At 41.8% G+C, this 18807-nt stretch overlaps 1 protein-coding gene and 1 long non-coding RNA gene across 3 annotated transcripts in view; one reads left to right on the forward strand and one right to left on the reverse strand.

The window, feature by feature from the left end:
- The window catches only part of LOC146513543 (uncharacterized), a 543433-nt gene that overhangs the window by 188410 nt on the left and 336216 nt on the right, over window positions 1-18807 (reverse strand). The gene's annotated exons all lie outside the window — the stretch shown is intronic.
- Window positions 1-18807, forward strand: part of smpd3 (sphingomyelin phosphodiesterase 3) — a 111712-nt gene that overhangs the window by 77752 nt on the left and 15153 nt on the right. For both annotated transcript variants that reach the window (XM_085166809.1, XM_085166810.1), the window contains 3 exons: window positions 6958-7033; window positions 10887-11048; window positions 13164-13253. In XM_085166809.1, the coding sequence (XP_085022935.1) occupies window positions 6958-7033; window positions 10887-11048; window positions 13164-13253 (328 nt within the window). The remainder of the gene's footprint in view (window positions 1-6957; window positions 7034-10886; window positions 11049-13163; window positions 13254-18807) is intronic.

Below are 18807 nucleotides of genomic sequence, written 5' to 3' on the forward strand. Positions count from 1 at the left end.
ATATTATTCTGAGGCTGGAGAACGATTTATGTTCCAGCCTTGGACTATCTCTTATCTGGTCTCTAGCAGGGGTGTTTGTCTCGTTATAGATCTACTCCACCCATATTCATTCCCACTTCAAACTAACCACCTCACAATCACCATCCTCCTTCTCTGCAACCCTTTATTCATCCTCCTCCTCATCAGTCTGCATCCACCCACCAACTCTTCAGAGCTGCCAGCGTCCACCTCGCTCCGTGCCTCGTTTCTGTGCTGCCGGAGGACTCCTTCAACAACCGATGTTAAAGGTGTCTTATTAAATCTCAAGTGGGCTTTTGTTATTGCTGCTCTGCTCCCTGTCTCATGCTTCAGGAATGGAGAAATTGATGTAAGAAGTAGTAAAATATGTATGAAGCATATGAAGACATGCTGAAAAAATAATATCCTCAGCACTGTTTTAGGCTTCACATTGATCGAATAAGCCTACCTCTTGAACAGAACATCGCTCACTCGTAGTCGTGCTTGATTCTCTTGATGAAAATGCTCTAACGCAACTCCAACCCACGTGGAAAATGTTAGACTGTGCCTGTAACACCGTACGGAAACTTGTAATAGTGACAAGAAATATTATTTTCGGTAAAAGTGAAGAAGTCTGGTGTCTCTATCTTCTCATTTGTTTACAGTAATCAATAGCTGATGTGTTTTTCCTTCTGATAATAAATGTTTTACCCTCCTGGGACATGGCAGACCATTCATAATACTGCGCAATGGTCGTGTCCAAATTTATGGGCTGCATCCTCCTGAGGACCCGGCCTTCGCGGTCTATGTGGGCCGGGTCCTCAGAAGGTCGGGTAGGCCGGAAGTAAACAGCTGTGAAATTGGACGGTCTAGCCTTCTGATTAGCGTCACCGCTGTCTCGGTGGAGTTTAGTAAACTCAGCCGTCTGCTCCTTGCTATCTAAAATATAACAGGACACTGGCGTAAATTCTCGACCGTCTCACACTTCTGTTTAATCAGTTTTCTGTTTGACGTTTAGTCAGCTGTGTGAAAATCCCAGAGGAACCCACCCGGGGGATTAATAAAGTTTTATTTTATCTAATCTAATAACTTTAATCTCAGCCAAACCGATTTACTCACGAACAAACAAAACACTGAAAAAAGCCCAACAATATCATTTTTACGTTGTCTAAGTGACTTATATATTACGTTTAACCTGAGCAGCGAAAGTCCGCGGTGATCTGAAAATGATGTGCCGGGAGTTGTGCCATTCTCGGCGGCATCAGTGACCCTCGAGCTCCCGGCTAGCTATCGAGCTGGTGGGTAGCGGACGTCTCCGAAAACGTCGAAGCACTTTTGCAAATATGCAATATCTTGATAAACCGAGCAGATATTTGATGTTTACACAGCTACTTTCTCGCCTGAAAATATGTTAAAAGTTTATTTTGTGACCCAGAAAGATTAGTAAGAGTAATTTTAAAACTTAGTAGCGGCCGCCATTGTTGGAAACTGGAGTTTGGCTGGGCCGCGCTATGAATTCTGGGATATGGTAGGCTGAGAAGGACACACCCGACCCATCCTTCAAATTCGGGGGACGAAAAGGGGGACGCATTTGTCGGCTGCATTCGGAGGAGTCTACGAATTTGGACAGCCTTCGGCGCGTCGCTGTGACGTAATCGGTCTACAAATGCGGCCTCAGGAGGATGCAGCCCATAAATTTGGACGCGACCAATGTCAGGACTGCTGTTGCTGCGGTGGGGAGGGCAACCTTTTCAAATATAGAATAGCATCAAGTTTGTTGCTTATTTCCTAATTTCCTAATATTTAGATAATGCATCAAGATAAAGTTTGTGATACAGTGTTGCCGAGGTTACTATCGCCTGACAGCAAGAAGGTCCTGGGTTAGGGGTTAGCCTAGCCTGAGGACATTTCAGGTGGAGTTTGCAGATTCTCCTGTTGGGGCCCTGGGTTTTGAATTTTGCATTTATTTTTAGTTCAATTGTATTTGTTTTGAGTTGTTGTTGAATTATTGTGGGTCGGTTACTTTCCGGTTGTCTCAGGTCTTAAGTTTCATTTGACCCTGCAGTGTTCCCCATAGCCTTCCAGCTCTCAGTGCCTTGCATTTAGTTTTGCTTCCTTTATCTTGTTATCTTTTAAATGTTTGCATCTGTTTGTTTACCCACCTGTTCCTCATTCCCTCAATTAGCCGTTGTGTATTTATAGCCTCGGTTCTCTCCTTCCTCTTTGTCGCAACGTTCGTTATCGTTCCTCGTGTTTTCCACTCTGGTGGGTGTGTAGCCCCACCTCTTGCCCTCTTCTTAACAGCTGTACTATTTTCTAACTCGTATGTTTGGTTATAGGACTGGCAGTTTTGATCAACAAGTGTTCCTCAAAGGTAGACGTCGCATTTTCTAATTGCCTAAGGTTACCATTAGGATCATAATTAGAGTTGGGGTCTGAACTGCTGTAGTTGTTGAGTTTTATAAAGCATTCAGAATTTAAAATGCCTCTCCAGACTTACTGGATAAAATGATGGAGCCAATAACGTATGTTTGCTAATTTGAGCCACTTTCTCCTGTCAGTAAAACATTTTAAAATGAATAATCTGCCAGCTTTGTGGTACAGAGTGCCAAATAAGCATATACTTCAGTGATTAGCAGTGTGTGCACCCATGCACTTTATGGATCCAGCTTTTCTTTCAATGTAGCTTGCCATCACCAGTGTGTGAATGTGTGTGTGAATGGATGTGTAAAGCGCTTTGGGGTCCTTAGGCACTAGTAAAGCGCTATACAAATACAGGCCATTTCCAACATTAGCTGACTCCATTTGTTCTGACATGTTCACTTCTGCCTCCAAAAATAAGGATGCCAATGGTTATAATGCTAAACCTGTAACATGTATGCCATGCCATATCTTATACCACACCGCACTTCAAGACATATTCATATTAGTCTTAGAAGCTTACATGAAAAGCTTACAGTGGAACATTGCCATCCCTCCAAATGATGCGCTTGTATTTCATCCGCATGCACAAGAAGAATTGGGTATTAGTGGTTGATCATAACAGTGCGTCTAGACAGGAGTGTTTAAGCAAAACCTCTTAAAATATCTGTGGAAGATAGAAAAACCACAGGAGTGTGCACTTACTGCAGAAAATAGAAGTGCAATTATAAACCAAAGGTCACCAATAAGTGAAAAGGCATTTAGATGTAATAGAAATCAGGCCTTTTTCAGGGAACATGCAAGAATTGAACTTACAGTCTTCCTGCAGCAATGGAAGTTAAAGACAGTAACTACAGTAACTGCAATCTATGGTCCACTACTAGGAAAACACTGTACAGATGTAGCAGTCTATAGGGATATCAAAACGTTAGCAAAAAGGGAGCAAATGACTGGAGAAGGTTATGGTAGATAGCCACACAGTCTTCAGGCTTCAATTGTATTCCAAGATGAACTGAACAGAAGGATGAAAACAAAGCATCCAACAAGTGCAACACATTTGTGGCAGCGTCTGCAACAGTGTTGTAAAGAACTTTCCAAACAATGATTCATTTCCATTGTAGACCGAATGCCACATGTTGTTTGGCTGCTAAATGAATCAGAACTTTAGATTAAATTTAGGACGTAAGGCTCCACGGTTCCTTAAAAGCATATTTCTTTTCGTAGGTTTTTCTAACGCTGTGTCAGTTGAACCTACAGTATATTTATGACCCAACCCACTCATGTTTGCACCACTCTAAGTCTGAAACTGAACACAAGAGATAAATAGTGGATCCGGATGTAGTCGAGCCAACAAGACTCATAGTAGACAGCAGGTTTCAAGCAATGCTCATCGAGTCTCAGCTTTTTTTAGCAACATCAGTCAGCTGCAGAGAAATACCTGCTAAAGCTCCAACTGCAGAAGCCTGCAATTAGATCAGCTATCAGAGCATAACCTCTGCACGGAAAGAGGAGCGCTTTAAAACAGGCTCACTTTGCAGTCCAGTTAGTTTTTAGTCACGTACACAATTATAATATGAGTTTGTATTTGCTACATATACGCAGTGTTGGGAAGGTTACTTTTAAAATGTATTCCATTACAGATTACAGAATACATGCCCCAAAATGTATTCTGTAACGTATTCCGTTACGTTACTCAATGAGAGTAACATATTCTGAATACTTTGGATTACTTAATATATTATCATGCTGTTTACAACTACATGAATGTACTATTGCTGTGATTTATTACTGTTACTGAAGGTCCGCGGCTCCGAACCGTAGTAAAGTGACCTCTGGCTAATACGGTGGGTTCTGTGTCGGGGTCGTAGCTGAAAACTAGCTTTACTTTGTTGTCTGGGTCAAGTTTGCTAGCGAGAGACAGAGAGAGGCGTTGAACGGCTGCTCCAAAGGAACTTATTGTTTCAGAGGAAAACACGAACACGGTGTACAGTCGAGTCTTAATAGCTTACTTACAACTGGGCTCGTCAGGCTCTCTTCTTGGCTGCAGTGGTTATTATTATATTTACATGCTTCCAGCTCCCGTTTCTGCTCGATGACAGCTCGTACTTTTCCTTTTCCTCCCTCCCTCGCTCACAGACACATAACGGGTATGGCAGTCCATTCTCCCTGCAGCACGGACTACACTGCCTATGATGCTACATTCTTTAGAGCTATACCTGTAGCATTCTGCCTATTAGCTTAGCACAACAACAATAACAGGCGCTCTCTCACCCAGGAAACACGCAGAGAGAGAGCGTCACCCTGTAACCATGGCAACCATAACGCTGCCACCTGGAACAACAGAACGTAGCTGTCAAACAAAACCCAAACAGGCCTGACCCGCCACAATATGAAACAGGGAAGTACCGCCATGTAATCCATTTATTTCAACAAAGTAACTGTATTCTAAATACCACCTTTTTAAACGGTAACTGTAACGGAATACAGTTACTCATATTTTGTATTTTAAATACGTAACGGCGGTACATGTATTCCATTACTCCCCAACACTGCATCTACGTATCATTTGCTTCACACTCATAAGCAACAAGTCCTGGCTCTAAACTGTTATATCCTCCATCCTCTGCTCATCCATCATGAAGTCCACAGGTGTGGCACCACTTTTAAATTTAATTTTCATTCACTCTTTGGGTAAGTTTAGGCAATAAAATTACTCGCTAATCTTTATGAAAGGAATGATGATTTTTTTCAAATGAAATCCTTTTACAAACATTGGGATGGTTGTCAAGTAAAGCAAAGTTGGCTTATTAGTTAAACTGCTGGTTACATATTACTACAGATGTTCGTAATTGAATAAGGAGAGGTAATTTGGAAAATGATTTATTGGGATGCAGAATTCAGCTGATAAGCTGTTAGGAGGTAAAACTTTAAAGAACCATCATAGCACAGTGGAGTCTAATTCCTATCCCAGCAGTGATAGGAATGAGGACAGGACCCCCTGAGTCTAGGTGCTGATGTTGGTGATGATGATGAAGGTGGAGCTTGAATGGGACCAGGATGAGGCAGAGATGGGGCGGAGAATTAGAGTCTGAAAGGCAGAATGAGGAGAGAGCGCTCACATTAAAGCACATCAGAGGCTGATTGGCTCACAGAACACAGGCAAGAAAATGATTGGACTTGAGTAATGATGTCAGTATTGAGTTTGACAGCGTGGAAAAGAGGAAGTGATGTAAAGAACAGACTGGAAGACTAAACACACAGCAAAGCAGGCCGATGAGTGATTGCAGAGCTTCTTATTGAACATACAAATTTGTTTCTTTTATGTAACAGCTTCATTAATGACTCAATGTGGCGTGCCAACCTCAATGTGGCTTCTGGCTCATCTGAAAAACAACTATGAAAAAGCCATTTTGGGTTATGTAATGTAATGGATCGCCTACATAACTGGAAATAAAATGAATAACATCTACTTGCTTCAAACACCACACAGGTGAAACTGTGTCAGATATCACAGCAACGGCATCTTTGGCTCTTTGAGTCCAGGTGGAACAGCAACAATCTTTTCCATTACAGAACTGTTTCATAGACCTCTGCTGAGGTTTATGTGAGCGTCATGTCTTTCTCTTAGAAACTGTCTGATATAACCATGAATAACCAGAAGGGTGTGCTCAAGCACTAATCATTAGCACCATTGATTATCAGCTAACCTTTTAACATCCACTAGGGAACCAGACATGTGTTTAGGGTTAAGGTTAGGGCTGGGTTTGCTAAATATGCATTTTCAGAAACTACAAAATGTGTTTCAAAAGTATCAAAAGTAGATCCATATATATATATATATATATATATATATATATATATATATATATATATATATATATATATATATATATACTCTTGAGGTTATTATTCTTGTTTTTAATCATCCAAACGGAGAAGCTGTATTAAAAACATTATAATGGCAACATTTTTTGAGAGATGTCACATCATATAGTTTCTGAAAAATTGCCTTGACGTTAGATTAGGTGACTGCCTCCCTGGTAAGAGGCAGCCGTTCTTCTTCTTTTCTGAATGATTGAAACGGCAGTGGTGCACTACATGCCAAATAAGAGAGATCTGATCGTAACTGCGGTTCTTGCATCATTATTCCATCATGCAACTGTTACATACTGTTTTATTAGGCTTGCAGATCTTATAATCAATGAATTATTATCTCACATTTCTGTTATATCCATGAAATGCACCAATATTTCATGATGACATTACACAATGATGCCTTCCTTAGGTTTTCATGGGCTCTCTGCCCCACTGCTGTCATGTTGCACATCCTAAGTGCAGTGATCGAATTACAGCGTAATGACTCCGTTTTCCCACAGGGATCAATAAAGTTGCACCTTGCCTTGTATGATCTAATTGCTGCGGTTGTTACCTGGCTTGTTTCTCATACACAAACACACTCGTTAAATGGGCTTTGATGCTGCCTGTTTGAACACGGTGGAGTGACATGTTTGTCTCTGGTCCCGCCCCCCTCCCCAACAGGTTCACGTGGGCACCTCACACCAAGAGCAGAGGGTGGTGGGATACGTCACATGTACGCATCTCCACGCCATAGAAGGTAGGCTTATATGTTCTACAACTCTCTCCTTCTGTCTTTTGTCATTTCTGTCTCTGCACATGCACACATGAGTGTACTAGTAAGGATCACATGATGCCTTTTTTGAAGGGTTGTTTCTTAAGCAGGATGGAAAACATGTCAGGTCCCAATGTGATTGTCTTTCTCTAGAAGACCTGCAAAGACAGTTTTGTGTGTGTGCGTGTGTGTGTGTGTGTGTGTGTGTGTGTGTGTGTGTGCACGCTTCTCTGTCCAGATACTTAGATAAATGGGCACATCGCAACCCGAGCATGCCTCCTCCTGCTGTTCCCATGGTGACTGCCTCAAGCTGTTTAAGGCGTCACAGCCCTATTTAAAGCCCCTGGTCGATGTCACCCTCATTTTTTACCATAGACATACCCTCCCCACCTCTTTTCGCCTGCTATTCTGGGCTTCTCCTGCGCTTCTCTCAGACCTAAATATAGCAGTGGCAGGGCTGTTTCTAAAGATACATCAAACACAAAGCCTTTGGAGGTTAAGGGGGTTGGGCTGGTGGGGTAAGTCAGGGAGAACAGAGAGGAAGAAACAGGGGAGGAGTGCAGAGACCTGATTCTCTGAGAACTATATGAGAAATCTTTCCCGGCTGAGTGCTCAATTCACGATGCAGCGGGACCGTCAGCATATAATATACAGTATATACTGAACTCAGTAATGCAGTGGCTACCTCATCTCTTGGCTTTGTTCCATTTCAGTGCAGTTCAGTTCAATGTGCTCTTATTTTTGTTCCTCTTTGACTTGTTGCCAGCGTGGTGAGGATGGAGGTCCTAGGCCAACAGCCAATGGACACGTTACCAATCTGTTACAGAGCAAACAAACACGGTTACCTCAACATGCATGTGCTTGGACTATGAGATGAAACCAGAATACCCAAAGTACTAAGTAACCCAAACCTTCTTGCTGTGAGGGACATATATATAATCACTTTATGAACTTTATGAAGTAAAGTGACGACCACAAAAGGCACCAGTTGTCTATTGCTGTTGCTACTTCACTCACACCCAGAAAAAATAAGCTTTAATGTTTTATACAGCCTCATTTAGGCTGTTGTTGAAAGAAGAATTGCAGCCAGCAGCCAAACTGTTGAGACCTCAATTCACGGATTTGTTTTCTGCTCTAATATTGCTGCATCACAGCCGGTGTCACAAGCAGTCGAGATGCATATGCATGTACTCAATTTTTACTTGGACATCTCTGTCCTGTTTTAGTCCTGTGTTTCCATTTCAACGATAAAAAGAATTTGATCTCAGCATTAATATTTTTGGTAAAACACTGATTGCGCTGGACAAAGACTGTATCTTTGCACAGTGCACAGCACCATAGAGCAGCGCACGATCTGATATCCTCGTGTTGGTGTTGTTCCCAGATCATCATACTAAAGGTTGTTCCAGGATCAACATTGCAAGTGACCAATCAGAATGTTGTGATGTCATACTTTTGCGACTTCGGGAAAAACCGGCGTAAAACAAAAATCTGTACTTAAGCTGCGAGAAACCGCCTTTGTCCGCCGATCAACGGACCCTAACCCTGACCCTAACCCTGGACTACGGTCCGCAGGGGGAAGAGCACTTCCCAGAACCTTTTCCGGGATCGGACGGGGCGACCCGTTGGGGGGATGGACAGTGCCTTTCCTGTTTCCGGCTGGAGACAGGCTCAGTCCACACTTCCTAACCCTTTAATAAACGCTAAGCAGAATTGATATTGTCCTTGCAACATTGGAATTTCATAAATGCACGAATGGGTTGGTGCGCAAAAGAATAACGTCACAATAATGTGATTGGTCACTTGCAATGTTGAACCTGGAACAACATTTTCATGATGATCTGGGAACAACACCAACACGACAATATCAGATCATCCATAGAGCAGCGGTCCCCAACCCCCGGGCCTCGGACCGGTACCGGTCCGTGAGTCGTTTGGTACTGGGCCGCGAGAGTTGAGGCTCAGGTGTGAAATGTATAGTTTTCAGGATTTTTATCGGGTTTCAGCGTTATTTTGTTATCGTTTTTATCGTTTACTCGGTTTTCCTGGGTCTTTTCACGTGTGTTATGAATAAATCTTATTTTTTTCGGTACCGGTACTAGTTTTATTTTGTTGTATTTATCCGCGACACCTTAAAGGCCGGTCCGTGAAAATATTGTCGGGCATAAACCGGTCCGTGGCGCAAAAAAGGTTGGGGACCGCTGCCATAGAGCATATGGATATGTAAAACTGATAATAACGATATCTTTTTCATTTACCCCTAACATTTATATTTTTAACCGTTAAACAAAAATATCTATTTCAACCATATTTCTGTAAAGAATCAATAAAAATGTATGAAAGGAGTAGCTGGAACTGAGGTGGCTACAGAGACCTGGACCACCTGCCTAAAATAAAACCCCTTTGAGAGGCTCAAATATAGTCGTGTTGTTAGTTTCCCAACTCAGAACAAAACTAATCTCTTTGCAAATTAACAGAGATTCAATTACTCTGAACTATCCTGAGGTACAGCTCAGTTGAAGTTCCAAATTCCCCGCTGGTATTTACCATCATTACTTCCTGCTCGTAAACTTCACAAAGACCACATTTTAAAGCTCTGACGGTGCCTGGAAACTAAGGAGGGTGGTCCATCCTGCATAAACGGCTGCATTACTCACCTGGGTGAAACATCTCTATATGCACCAGGTCTGCACTCATCTTGTTATGAGAGGGAAAAGTTTGGTTTGGTTTTAGACACATGCTAAAAAAGCACATTTCTTAACATTAGCCAAACTCAAACATTACTCTTTTTGAGTCGCCTGGTGGATTTTAAAAGGTTAAACTTTGTCTACGCATCAAAGGATTTGTTTGTTGCATCACCTCAAACCTGATGATTGTTTGCTAGTGGACATCCACTAGTTCCTGCTAATTTCTCTGTGTATGTATTCAGAGTGAAACCGTTTACCTGATTGTTCCTTTTTTCTGATAAAAGTGTACAAATCATTATATTATTTTGATCTGAAGAAACATTTAGTCTTCATGCACACACACAGGCAAACGCTCCCCCACGTCCCCCCTCCCAGATCCATCCATCTCTAAGAGATGCAGTCACACAAAAAGAAAAGAAATAGCATTTCACATGTACTTGAGCTGAGAGTAATCAAAGCCAAAGCCACCTACTCACCCACCAATATCTTGACACCTCTTTGTTTCTCGCACTCTCCACTATTCAGCTGATATTTCTATCGCATGCTTTCACCCACCACCTCCCTCTATTCACCTCCTCCCTCCGATCCATAACTAACGCCAATTTATCAGATGTACTGGCAGCAGCGGACAGACACAAATGCTGCCAAAGCAAAACAGCACCAGAAGTTACTTAAAGGGTTAGGCGGGCTTTTTTTTTAAGCAGGATTGTAATAATCGCTCTGTAGTTACAGTATTAGACAGCGGGTGACAGATGGCAAAAAGCAAGACCTTCTCACAGAGCACAGATTAAGTCAGAAACGACATGAAATGGAAGAGCTGGGGTGGTGGTGGGTTACAGAGCGGCTTGCAGAGGCACAAGAAACTGCAGACAGGCTGAAGCAATGTAAATAGTGGAAGGCAATCACCAGAGGGCCCAAATTAAGATATAGGTTTAAGATAACCTTTTACAACTTCATTAGCTTACCAATTTGTAGCTCATTCTTTGGTGTCATATTACGTTGTAAACTACACGATGCAAATGTTCACAGGTTCGAACCCACAGTACTAATGCTGAATTAATCTGTGAGGTTATGCTGTGATTACACCCATTTCTGTATATTTTAGTGATTTTCAGTAATAATCTGCTACTCGTTTCATTGCATTATCTCAGGTGATGCATCAGTACGGTGTGAGCAGCTGGACCGGTTGCTTCAGTGGGGGGCTGAGTTTCGCCAGTCATCATCCATACCACTGGAAGGAGAGAAGGTGCTGGAAGACCTGGTGGCCTTCGACGTCATCCTGGGAGACCTCAACTTTGACAACTGCTCTTCGGGTATGTCTAAATTGATAGTGCCAGGATCAACACAGGGGTAGCTGGGATGGGAGAAAAGCTGTACAGTGGGGTTGAATTTTGGATATGCACTGATGTAGACGTGTTCTCTAACTTGCTGTTAACATCGAGTCTCCCATTTAGCACTCGGAAAATTCTGAAAATCATCCACTTTGTGTTTTAAAATGCATTTGACCTTATGATTCAGTTATAAACAATCTGAGGTTTGACTAATTACCCAAAACTGCAGCTTTAGTTTTGTAATAATAGTGCTTAAAGAACAAAGCTGCAATTTTTAATTCCAAAAAAAACCCATTGTTTAACTGACTAATGTACTAACTCGATAGACTCCTGCTGTCAAATAGACAATGAACATTTTAATAAGTTAAGTTGATTGTTCTTATTAGTCATATTGTTAAATTCTTCTTTGAAAGCTTTCCATAATGAGGCATTGAATGTGACCACGATGCTTGTTATAATTAATCAAAACAGCCTTGAAACAGTGAACCTCTAAGGCTACGTTCACACTGCAGGTGAAAGCGCATCAAATCCGTGTGACAAGTCCATGGTGTGACAGTGTGAACGGCGCAAATCCGATATTTTCAAATCCGATCTGGGTCACTTTCGTATGTGGTACTGAATCCGATACATATCTGATGTTTCAGAAAGCGACTGCTGTTTGAACGGTCAAGTCGCATTAAATCCGTCTTTTACATCACTGACACAAGACAGACGCCAATTATCAGCGCCGGAGAAGACATCGTGAACGCTTCCTGGCCATCCGGTGTAGATGTCAGTGAAACTGTTGGGAAGACAACGTTGGAGAAACGTGAACATTTTATTTGTTCTGTATAATCTGCAGATTCTGACAGAAATCTGCAACTATCCTTTGAAGCAGCGCTCCTCTAAAACAGCAATAAGGATCATTATTAGGTTATTTACATTATTATGTAAATAACAAAATAATATAAGAAAAAATTGGGAAACGTAAAGTCCGAAGTCTTTATATTAAGGGCCATCAGTCCAACAATACTGTTGCTCTGGGTCTAAACAGAGCGCGTTGTGTGTGACGTCTTCTTTTGCGCATGCGGGCGCTTTGAGCGTTCACACTAGAGCGCGTTTGCTGTCGCATTTTATTTGTAGTGTGAACGAGCAGACAAAAAAAATCGGATTTGATCAAAAAATCGGAATTGAGCATCAAGACCTGCAGTGTGAACGTAGCCTCTGACAGTGTGTCAGTAAAGCTCATGGCTCAGCTCGCAGATCTTTGTACTTCACACTGCAATTGTACATCAAAAATAAAATGTGAATTAAGCTCTGAATGCTTCTAAGTAAGACTGAATAGCAGCTCAGTACTGTACCTGAAGGCCTCCTGTATACCCACAGCTTTAACCAGAGCTCTGCACGGGTGTTATTTATATAACCACCATCAACAGCACCAACACAAAAGACAGAAAGAAGCATTGCTGTCTCTTTATCCCTTAAATCCCCGTGCGAAAAAGTGCTTGTGTTGTAAAGCAGACTTAGCAATAAAAAGCAACACAGTGGATTAAAAAGAAGAATAGAGTGGGAGAAAAGGTATGAAAAATCAAAGAATGGAATATCTTTGAACAATTGATTTTTAGTAGCTAATTAATAACTATATAAGACCAACTATTCGCCACATTAAATTTTTGCATTAAATGAGATAAATGCAAGACCACAATAATAAAAATCGTTCATACAAAAGAGCTATCTCACAAACACAAGCATGACAACTAAACCAGCTGCAGTTGGTATCAGAAATAGAAAGCACTAAAGGTCAAGTCCTTGGCAACGGTGGGGAGGAAGAACTCCCTTTTTAACAGAAAGAGTCCACACAAGCAGGCTCGGGCAGGGGAAAAGGTCTCTAAAGAGAATGTGTAGAAATGAATGAATAAATAATAATGAAACTGATTTATTTTATTATACTTAACTCGTGTTTTGCCCTGCACAGCATGCTAGCAGCTTAGCAACTACGACCTCCTAAAGAAGAATCAGTAATGTGTGACTTTTCTGCCGTGTTTGGAGTAAAACTGGCTTTCCTGACTGTGTGTGTAACCTTCCACTGTGTATGTGTGCACACTTGTATTTTTCCAGAGGACAAGCTGGAGCAGCAGCACGCACTTTTTACTCAATATAAGGACCCATGTCGCCTGGGGCCAGGGGAGGACAAACCATGGGCTCTGGGTAACAACACACAACCCAACACATGCCCACGCACATCTTCCTCTAGGGTTGCGTCATACGCACTGTAGTAATGTGTACACCGCCGGCTTCGGTTACAGTCTGACTGTAAAATGCAGGTGTTGCTGCGTGCACCAAGGATCCATGCGGTGCCTGCAGAGTGCAGCAGGCATTAATCTGGCTCAGGCTGGCTAAGTCAGAATGCACCCAGTACAGCAGGCTGATACATGGGCATTAGTGACGCAGAAGACTGGAGGGTTTTGGTCTGGATATGGAGCGTTTTTTTAGGCCAGCGGTATTTCAGGGACAGTGTGGGCAGGACCGAGTGAAAGGGCTCGTTTAGAGACGGGCTTATTTATTTGGACAGGCATATTTTCCATTGCGAGCCGGGGAAACAGATTGGCACTGCCTGTTTCGCTGTTATTAGACGTAGGGGGGTTGGAGGGGAAAGAAAAAACTGATCAATGAATCAGTGAAAGAAAGGGAAGGAAGATTATCCCATTTCATAAAGCTTATCCAAAGAAGATTAGACCTGAATGGATACAATAGTGAGCCAAAAATCACAGCTAGAGAGCTGAAGCTGCCAGATATTGTCAGATGTTGCACTGACAGAGTGTGCAGTAATTTCCTGACTCTTCTGATGGCAAACGGCAGGATTTCATGCTTCTTTTAAATCTTGTGGAAAAGAAGGAAAAGCATGAGACCAACTTGGCATAAAAAGGCGTGGCAATGTGTTCACACGACTGAAGTTTCAGCAAAAAAAAAAATCTCCCCCACTCATAAGTGTCACGTCTCTTTTCATGATGCGTTTTAGTTCATGTTAGAGGGCAGATTAAACAGCCGCCAAAGCCAGCAAGTACTCACTGTGGTCTTCGATGTATTTTTGGAGCTGTGGCCAGAGCTGGTGTGAACGAATATTTATTTTGTTCCCTTCACAGCTTGTTGGTGTTTTGAGGATTTATGAGACCAGAAAACTGAGGTCATGTTAACCACTCAAAACAGGGAAGCTGGTGCATATCTGTACTTTCCCAAGCGAGCTGAAGCAACACATTCTCACTCCCAGCCCAACACGTGCTCATGCTTAACACATTAGTGTGTTTTTCCCTTTCAGGGGTGCCATTTAGTGTTGATTTCCAAGAGGAGGAGTAAGAAAATCCTACATTTGACAGGTGTCTGGAAACTAATTTAAGGTTAGGGTTAAGGTTTGTTGGTGTTTTAGCCACATGCATCGAATTTGGCCCTGTAGTATTTAGAAGCATTTCCATTTGGTTGTGCCAAATGGGCAAAAATACCATGAAATCTAAGTCTATCTGGGTCACCAGGTGGGGGTGAGCCTAACGCAGAAGACAAAAGCAGATTCATTTAACTCTTACCATTGGTGTTGCCATACGGTTAGCTTAAATGCAGACTTTCATTATGTCAAACACCCAGTAGAAAGGCTGACGTCTCCTTTCCTTGTTTCCTTAACCTTTATCTTACTACGCAGTGAAAGTCTTAAGAGAGTTGTTCAGTTATCAGTTCTGCTTGCCTCTAATGTCACAACTCACTAATACACTGATTTGTTTTGAACTTTCAGCGACCTTTTAATGCCTCAGGCAGGCAGGATTTTGTTAAAATCTGCTATGAGCTGTATTAAAGTAACCAAAGTGAAGCGAAGGCTGTAATCTAACTGTTTGCATTGGCTGTGTGCTCAATTTGATGTTGACTGTATTGCCAAACCACTGTATAGTATAGTCTCATGAATTTATTTGACTTGAATGATGATAATAAAAGCAAGAGTTAAAGCGGATCATCTCTGTAGCAGGAAAAGAAAATGTGAGTTGACAGAAGGGTTAGCAAGATTATGTTTCATTTTACTGTTGAGACTGGTTGCACCCTCCCGTTTTTAATCCAGCCTTGGCAGTGAAATTATATTTTAGTCCATGTTTATACAGCCTTAGTACATACAATACAATACAATACAATTTTATTTATATAGCACATTTAAAAAACCACAGGTATGCCAAAGTGCTTCACAGAATGAGTTAAGAGCAATAATAAATACAAATATAAAGCACAAAATACAAATAAAATATACTAACAGGCGGGTGACATAACTAACCAATAATACACCAGGCATAGTAGGCACTAGTGAAGTCCACACACAATGCTGAAGGTTAAAACATTATAAACATTAACAAAGTGATAAAGATAAGTTCCAGTACACTAAAAATGTGGGCTCTAGGAGGCGGGGAAAGCAAGGCTAAACAAATAAGTTTTTAATCGAGATTTAAAAGATTGAATTGTATCAGACGCAGACGAATAGCTAGGGGGAGGTTATTCCAGAGGTAGGGTGCGACTGCGGCGTATACGATGTGTTTTCTTGTTTATCTCGAGGATCCACATCAACAGCCTCGTTGTGTAAGTGTTGTCAGATATACATATGTAGTACCACAGTCCTCTCTTTCTGACTTCTTCATTTCTTTCCTTGAGCGAAGTTAAGTTGATTAGCAAAAGATGTGGAAGTTTTGCTTGACTTGGCCAGGTTTGGTTGCATTAGCTTTGGCATTTCTTATGGGGAGTTGAAGCTCCTGGATTCTGCACCAGTACAGGGCGAACAACCCGACTCCACACAGTGGCCGTGCTCAGCATCCTTGGTTACCATGGTACTGATGACATCAGCAGCACTTTTTTTCTTGAAGTCTCTCTGTGGTTATTTCTGACTTCGAGGGACTCCCACCGACTCTGTCGAGCTGCTAACAGCGTACCCAGTGGGCGACACCTACAGGTTCTGACCGAGTGAGAATGGGTTGGCTAAAAACAGCAGCAGGGTAGCGGAGTATGCCCACCGGACACCCCGCCATCTTTATTTTCACTGATCTAAAACCTGCTCTTAGAATTGTGAAAAACACTGTCCGTGCATCAGACGCCTACTCTTCATAAGGGCTCCCAACACTCATGAATTGACTGGAGTAACTTCAGAGTGCTGCGCTCGTCATGCGGAGCATTTTAAACGCATTATCCAGCCCACGGCCTTGAGTCCTCATTCTCAAAAGCATCTCTGAGTGCTTCTCTCTCTCTTGCTGTTTTATTCCACTGGTTTATGACAGTAGATTGTAGTCTGAGGATTATAAAGGCGGAGAGGGTTTCTGACCCTTTAGAATAGCTATACTGGAAGCTAGATGTTATTTGACATAGTGAGGGGGAGGACTGTGTAAACTACATCAATAAAGCGTGAGTAGAAATGGTTTCTGCAGTATGTCACTGCAAATGAAATACACAGAGTGGAGATGAATCATTGGTGCAGTTGTATATGAATATTTTTCACGAGCCAGATTTGAATCAGATACTGGTGTTTTGCTGTTTTCATCTTTATGTAAGCTAATTGAAATCATTCGATTCATGCTCACAAGTTTCAGTCTACAAAGGGCAAAACAATGAAAAACAGAGATTTACCAACTAGCAAGAAGTCTGGTTGTTTATTTTCAGCTGCGCCAATGTCCTCCCAGTGCCCAGAGACACGCCTGTCAGGAGGATGAACGTCAATTCATTGATCACAGGTAGATAAACCTTTAAGAGGTCAGTAAGACTAGAAAAGCACAAGAGAAGCACAAGCAGAAGTACATTAATCCACTAACACAGACCTTCCCAAAGTGTGGGGCCCGCCCCCTAGGGGGGACGCAGAGCCATTGCAGGGGGGGCGCGGTATGAAAGGGGGGGAACAAAACGCTTGGACACTGCTAGCATGGGGCGGCCACAGAAATGCAAAGCAGGAGATGAAGCATAGCTGAATATGTTTCCAAACCAACTTCATTCTAAGCCAAAGACTAGAAAATAGTGTGAAGCAAATCTTCCCTTTGGTTTCACCTGCACAAGTGCTGAGGTAGGTCTCCCTGCAGGATTGGTCTTTCCTTCGTCAGGAGCACGCGCTGGACTTTTCAAATCACGGGCAAACAGTATCCCAGATTCTTGATTTTTAGTTCACAAACACTTGTTGTAATGACTAACTACTGACATTTTGGAGATGTTAGCTCTGTAATAATATCAGGCTGATCCTGCCACGATTTGTTCCCTCGGTTCAAATCACGTACAAACATTGTCCCATAGTTGTTTATGTTTTTAAACCCATTTTGCACAGAAAGGCATTTTTTTTGAAAATGTTGAATATTATTACACAGGAAAAATAAACAACTACACGTAAATAGCCTCTGCCTTTCTAAATAGAGGGACAGTAACTGCGTAAGCGTGTAAAAACTGAAGATAGTCAGATTAACAGTAACAGTATTTCGTCTCTATCTGCCATTCTGCAATTCCTCTCACGTAAGCAATAACGTGGCGCACTGCCTGACGTGAAAAAAGGCACATACCTTTGACGTTGCGTGACGAACTCTGTATTCCTCGTCCAAACGTAAACACAAAAAAAGAGTTTTAAAAAAATCTCAGTTTTCGGTGATTCGAAACGCCGTTTACGTGTGGACGAAACAGCTGCGTTTTCAAAAATACCCGTGTAGGTGTGGACGTAGCGTAAAAGAGTTAGTAGTTTATTTTATTACTACCTGTCATTTATTGCAGATTACTTGTATTTGCTTAATTGTTTACTAAACATTTGAGGTGTGAAATAAACCGCAAATGAGCAAAATATGGGTGTGTGTGGTTGGAGAATGTGTTTGTGTGTGCGTGCGTGCACGGGGGGGGGGCAAACATTTTCCCTGTAAAACAAAGGGGGGCCCAGCAAAAAAAGTTTGGGAACCACTGTTTTGAAAATTGTTCAGTCATTGTAATCGGTACACATCCCTAACTATATATAATATATATACTAATATATATACTATATAATATATTTTGTTCTTGGGTCAGGGTCATCACCAATGGTTTTAATGACTTAGTGAACAAAAATAAATTAATATAAAATCTATTAATGGACCCTCCTGTAGCTCGTGCATTTTTGGTCCTGTCTATTAAACTACAAAATTGTCATTAAAAGTTTAAGACTGGGACAAACCACACTGCCCTCCACCAAAGATATGATTATAAAAGGAGACTATTCTTCTTCTAAAGCTACAATAGGATATTATTTTATGAACATGAAATTGGCGCCAGCTGATGATGTATAGAGAAGTGATAACTTTTGTTCAGTGAATGGTAAATGGACTGGTTCTTAGATAGCACATTTCCTCTTTACTTAAACACTCAAAGCTTTATTCACACCCAGTCATACCAGTACTTTTTTCTAAACCTGGATCTTTTCTATCTAGAAGAGCAACTTGGGGTTCAGTATCTTGTCCAAGTGTCACAGTCTGGCGAGGGCAGACTGTAGGGGTTGACAAAAGGACCCAAAACGCAGACTCCAAGGAACAGGGAACAGAACTTGAAATGTTAACAAAAAGCGAGCCGTTTAATATGGCTGGTAAAAAAGGTACAAACAAAGGGCAAACTGAAGCAAAATGAACACAAACCTAAACTGGGAAATCTAAACAAACAAAAAGAAAAACCTAGACAAGAAACTTGGAAGCATAGCATAGCATAGCATAGCATAGCATAGCATAGCATAGCATAGCATAGCATAGCATAGCATAGC

Source organism: Neolamprologus multifasciatus, chromosome 7, assembly GCF_963576455.1.
Source record: "Neolamprologus multifasciatus chromosome 7, fNeoMul1.2, whole genome shotgun sequence".
Lineage (NCBI taxonomy): Eukaryota > Metazoa > Chordata > Actinopteri > Cichliformes > Cichlidae > Neolamprologus > Neolamprologus multifasciatus.